This window comes from Elephantulus edwardii, unplaced genomic scaffold, assembly GCF_000299155.1.
Source record: "Elephantulus edwardii isolate Elephantulus edwardi_28Jun2011 unplaced genomic scaffold, EleEdw1.0 scaffold00044, whole genome shotgun sequence".
Classification (NCBI taxonomy): domain Eukaryota; kingdom Metazoa; phylum Chordata; class Mammalia; order Macroscelidea; family Macroscelididae; genus Elephantulus; species Elephantulus edwardii.
Window position 1 is genome coordinate 10988102 of NW_006399794.1, and position 4550 is coordinate 10992651.

The 4550-nt window shown below is 36.0% G+C and overlaps 1 protein-coding gene across 1 annotated transcript; it reads left to right on the forward strand.

The window, feature by feature from the left end:
- Nucleotides 1-842: 842 nt before the first annotated feature.
- On the forward strand, nt 843-1793 carry LOC102844316 (olfactory receptor 52A5-like). The gene has a single exon (XM_006885668.1). The coding sequence runs from the start codon at nt 843-845 to the stop codon at nt 1791-1793; it is 951 nt and encodes a 316-aa protein (XP_006885730.1).
- The last annotated feature ends 2757 nt before the right edge of the window (nt 1794-4550 follow it).

Sequence of the window (4550 nt, forward strand, 5' to 3'; positions counted from 1 at the left end):
ATGGATTCATTTTTTCATATACAAAGTAAGAAAATATGCATGATAGATGGTTGAGATTTGGGAAGACATACAGAGTTTCAAAAACAAGGTTGAGAGCATTTCTAGGAGAGCCTATGAGAGAAGAAGCAGAATAGAAGAAACTCATTTGTGGATCACCCGGTGAGACTCGGTACTAAATTGATTCTAATTGATTAATTTGAATGGTCTACCACCATTGTTGTTCCTTTATGTCTAGTTCAGGTAGAATATTAATTATGAAATATCTGTATTTTTCATTAAATTTTCCACTGATTACAACTTGTAAATCACTTAAAAAGAGCCCAAAAAGCCCCACAGGTAATGAGTAGAGGACATAATACAAGTGAAATTTCTTTGATCTAGTAGTCAAGCGCCAGAAAATCGCCACATAGTCCATTAAATTATATGATGAAAAATTACTATAAAATACTCTGTCAGGTCAGAATTTATACATAGCCGATGTTCCAATGGGTATAGGAGGCTATAAGACTATAAATTGTACAGAAGGAGATTCTCCAGCATTCTCCCATGGAGTCATTGATGGACTTAAATCTACAGTCTCTACGTTTGATTTAACAGCACAATGGTCTACAGACTACACAGAAAAATGGAAACCAGTTGTTGATATCTCAAAGACTCTTAAGAAAGTATTAAAAAATTAGAAAAGAGGAGTTGAGATAGAAAAGGTGATGTGATATTCTAGCAAAAATATTATGTTGCTAAAATGAACTAACTTATTTTAATTTTTTACTTTATTAAGTCTTTGCAGGGAATAGAAAATAAAACAGAAATACTACTGTATTTATTCTACTGACAAGGTCAACATGCCAACAATCAATGGCTCAGTCTTCATGCCTTCTATACTAATCTTAATTGGGATCCCTGGCCTGGAGTCAGTACAGTGTTGGATTGGGATTCCATTCTCTATCATGTACCTCGTTGCTGTAATTGGGAATTCTTTCATCTTGGTTATAATCAAATGTGAAAAAAGCCTCCATAAACCCATGTACATATTTTTAGCCATGTTAGGGGGCACGGACATTGCACTTAGCACTTGCATCCTGCCCAAAATGCTAGGAATCTTCTGGTTTAATTTGCCAGAGATTTATTTTGAATCCTGCCTGCTGCAAATGTGGCTTATTCACTCATTTCAGGCAATCGAATCTGGTGTCCTACTGGCAATGGCATTGGACCGTTATGTGGCCATTTGTGATCCACTGAGACATGCCACTATCTTCTCACAACAATTTATGTCTCGTATTGGAATTGGGGTAACACTCAGAGCTGCCATTCTTGTAGCTCCATGCCTAGTACTTATAAAATATCGCCTTAAACTCTACAGCACTACAATCATCTCCCACTCTTATTGTGAGCACATGGCCCTTGTGAAGCTGGCTATTGAAGATATCCGGGTCAACAAGATATATGGCCTATTTGTTGCCTTCACCATACTGGGATTTGACATAATCTTTATTACCTTGTCCTATGTTCAAATCTTCATCACTGTCTTTCAACTGCCTCAGAAGGAGGCCCGAATCAAGGCCTTTAACACATGTATTGCCCACATTTGTGTCTTTCTTCAGTTCTACCTTCTTGCCTTCTTTTCTTTCTTTACACACAGGTTTGGTTCCCACATACCACCATATGTTCATATTCTGTTATCAAACCTTTACTTGTTAGTTCCACCATTTCTCAACCCTATAGTCTATGGAGTGAAGACCAAACAGATTCGTGATCATGTCCTGAAACTGTTATTCCCTAAGGAAACATCTTGATTACCAATGGATTTTTAAAAAGAAAATTTAATTAATTAAGGATACCTTTGAATAAAGTAAAAGTTATCTGTTACTCAAATGTTTATAACCAGAACATGATTTCCATTACACCTCAGAGGCTTCTAATTCAAGGTGTATAATAATTTACTTGACGCCTAATATACTTGGTTGATTATGCAAAGAAAGTACACAATTCTCCCATGAATTTTCAAGTTGTTAAGGTATTCTTTTTTTTTTAACTTATTGCTTTAAGTTTAGAATATCCTCTGTTCTCTCAGTTAGATCTACATTAATAAAGTGAATATGGGAATAAAAAGTGATTCAGGGTAATTTCCCAGGAAAATGGTGCACACATCAACCATCTAAAGCTGCTGAAAAATGAAACTCTACATTTTTAGATATGTCACATTCTTACAATATTTATTTTATATGTATTTTTTAAAAAATTGGAGTGTTTCCTGTAATACTTATTGAAGCAAAATTATATGAAATCAGGAATATTAATATTTTGCTGTTGTTATGTGCTGTTAAGTTGCCTGAGACTCATCATAATCCTATGTACAATAGCTCTGAAGCATGCTCTGTCCTGAGCAGGTCTCTTTGACTCTGATACACCTACTCCTATTGCTTGTGTTACTGTATCAATCCATCTTAGTCAAGGTCTTCCTCTCCTACAAGGTCGCTCCTCCTTTCTGAGCATGATGTTCTTCTGTAAGGATCAGTCCTTCCGCATGATGTTCTTCTGTAAGGATCAGTCCTTCCTGGCCACATGCCCAAAGTATGTGAGACCAACATCCTAGCCTATAAAGAGAAACTTGGTTTCATCATCTCTAAGACAGACTTACTTGTTTTCTTGGTGGTCCACAGTATGCTCAAGACTCTTCTCTAGCACCACAACTCAAAGACTGCAACTCTTCTTCTATGCTCCTTAGTCATTATCCAGCTCTCTGATGCATAGTAAGTAATTGTGAAAACCATGGACTGGATCAGGCACACCTTAGTCTCTAGACTGACATCACTGTTTCTCAGTACTCTGGAGAGGTCCCAGACAGCTATGAGACACACACAATTATATGATGTAATCTATAGTCTTTATACTTTGGAGAATTTATATCAGAATGAAATGCAAGCAATATTTGACTGAAAGAAAAAATATTACAAAATAAACAAAAATTATTAGCACATCTTCAGTTTAATATACTCTTTCCATAATAATGAAAGTTTTATGCTTGAAAATTTAAAGTCTGACATTGAACACTAGACTAATTTAATTGTAATTAGAAACGACTTATAAAACATTTAAATTGCAATAATTTTGTCTTATTTAGCTTTGCATTAACAGGACATAGGATAATAAGAATTTTAATAAAGATAATATTGAATCCCTGTTGTGTTGTTGTTATGTGCTGTCGAGTTGCTTGAGACTCATAGCAGCCCTATGTACAAAAGCCCTGAAACCTGCTCTATCCTGTGCTGGCTACTGTCTCTTACACACCTACCCTCATTACTCGAGTCCCTGTGTCAATCCATCTCATCGATGGTCTCTCTTTCTTTCTCCACCTCTCCACCCTTCCAAGCATGATGTTCCCCTCCAAGGAATGATCCCTTCTTGTAACATGCCCTAAGTATGTCAGAAGAAGCCTCAGAATCCTTGCCTCCAAGGAGCAGCCTGGCCTTACTCTCTCTAGAACAAACCTGTCAATTTTATTTCTATTATTCCTAGTCTTTGTCCAGCTCTCTGACGCACAGCAAGCAATTGTGAAGACTATGGCCTGGATACTGAATAAGGAATAAATGAAAATTGTTTTACTGCTACTAAAAGTGATAAAAAAGAACAGTACATATGGTGGGAGTAATGAAATACGTAGATTTAACTACAGAACATTTTCATACTAGTTTGCTTATGGCTTAATGGTTGTATTTTTTTAACTTGAAACTATTAACTTTTAACTTGAAATTGTTATTTTCATTTTAATATTTGTGAAAGCTTACAAAGAGATTGGTTTTCATTTATTAATTAATACACATTTCTTTCCCTGTTGTTATGTGCTGTCAAGCCAGAACTGAGCCATAGTTGACCTTCCAGCGGGTTTTCAGAGGCAGGAAATCACACAGGAAGTTCATACAGTTTGAGGCTACCAGTTGCTCCATTGGAGAAGTTTGAGCAACTTCCTCCTGTGGGTTTGACTCTGAAAACCTGCTGGAGGGTCAGCTATGAGTCAATTCCAATCCCATGGTACACAACAATAACAAAAAAAAATCACATGGGAGGAGATTGCCCATCCTTCTCCCACAGCGCAGCTGGTGATATTTGTCCTGTTCCTGATTGATAATTGTTATACATGTAACTGCCCATTCCTTTCAGATTGCACTTCAGTTCACTAACTTCAGTGTTTATCATCTATTCTTTCTTTTGCATCTTTCCTCTCACCTGTATCTGTCCTATTGTTACAGCAATGGTCTTGTGTCTTATCTGTCCTTTTATGACTGAGATATTTCACTCAGTATAATATTGTCCAAACTCAAATATGTTTTGCTATTAAAATTTAATTGTTTTTCAATGCTGTGTTATAGTCCATTGTATGACTTTACCACAATTCATCTATTTGTTTATTGATGGGCACTTAGGCTGCTTCTATCTCTTTCCTAATGTAAGTAATGTTGCAATAAACACAGGTGTACATACACCTCTTCCAGGTTCATTCATGTTATGAGATGTTTTGTAAGTAAATCTAAAATTTTCATAAAATAATTATG

What these genes read in the sequence shown, in the direction of transcription:
- LOC102844316 (XM_006885668.1), top strand. Translation starts at nt 843, where the DNA reads ATGCCAACAATCAATGGCTCAGTCTTCATGCCTTCTATACTAATCTTA.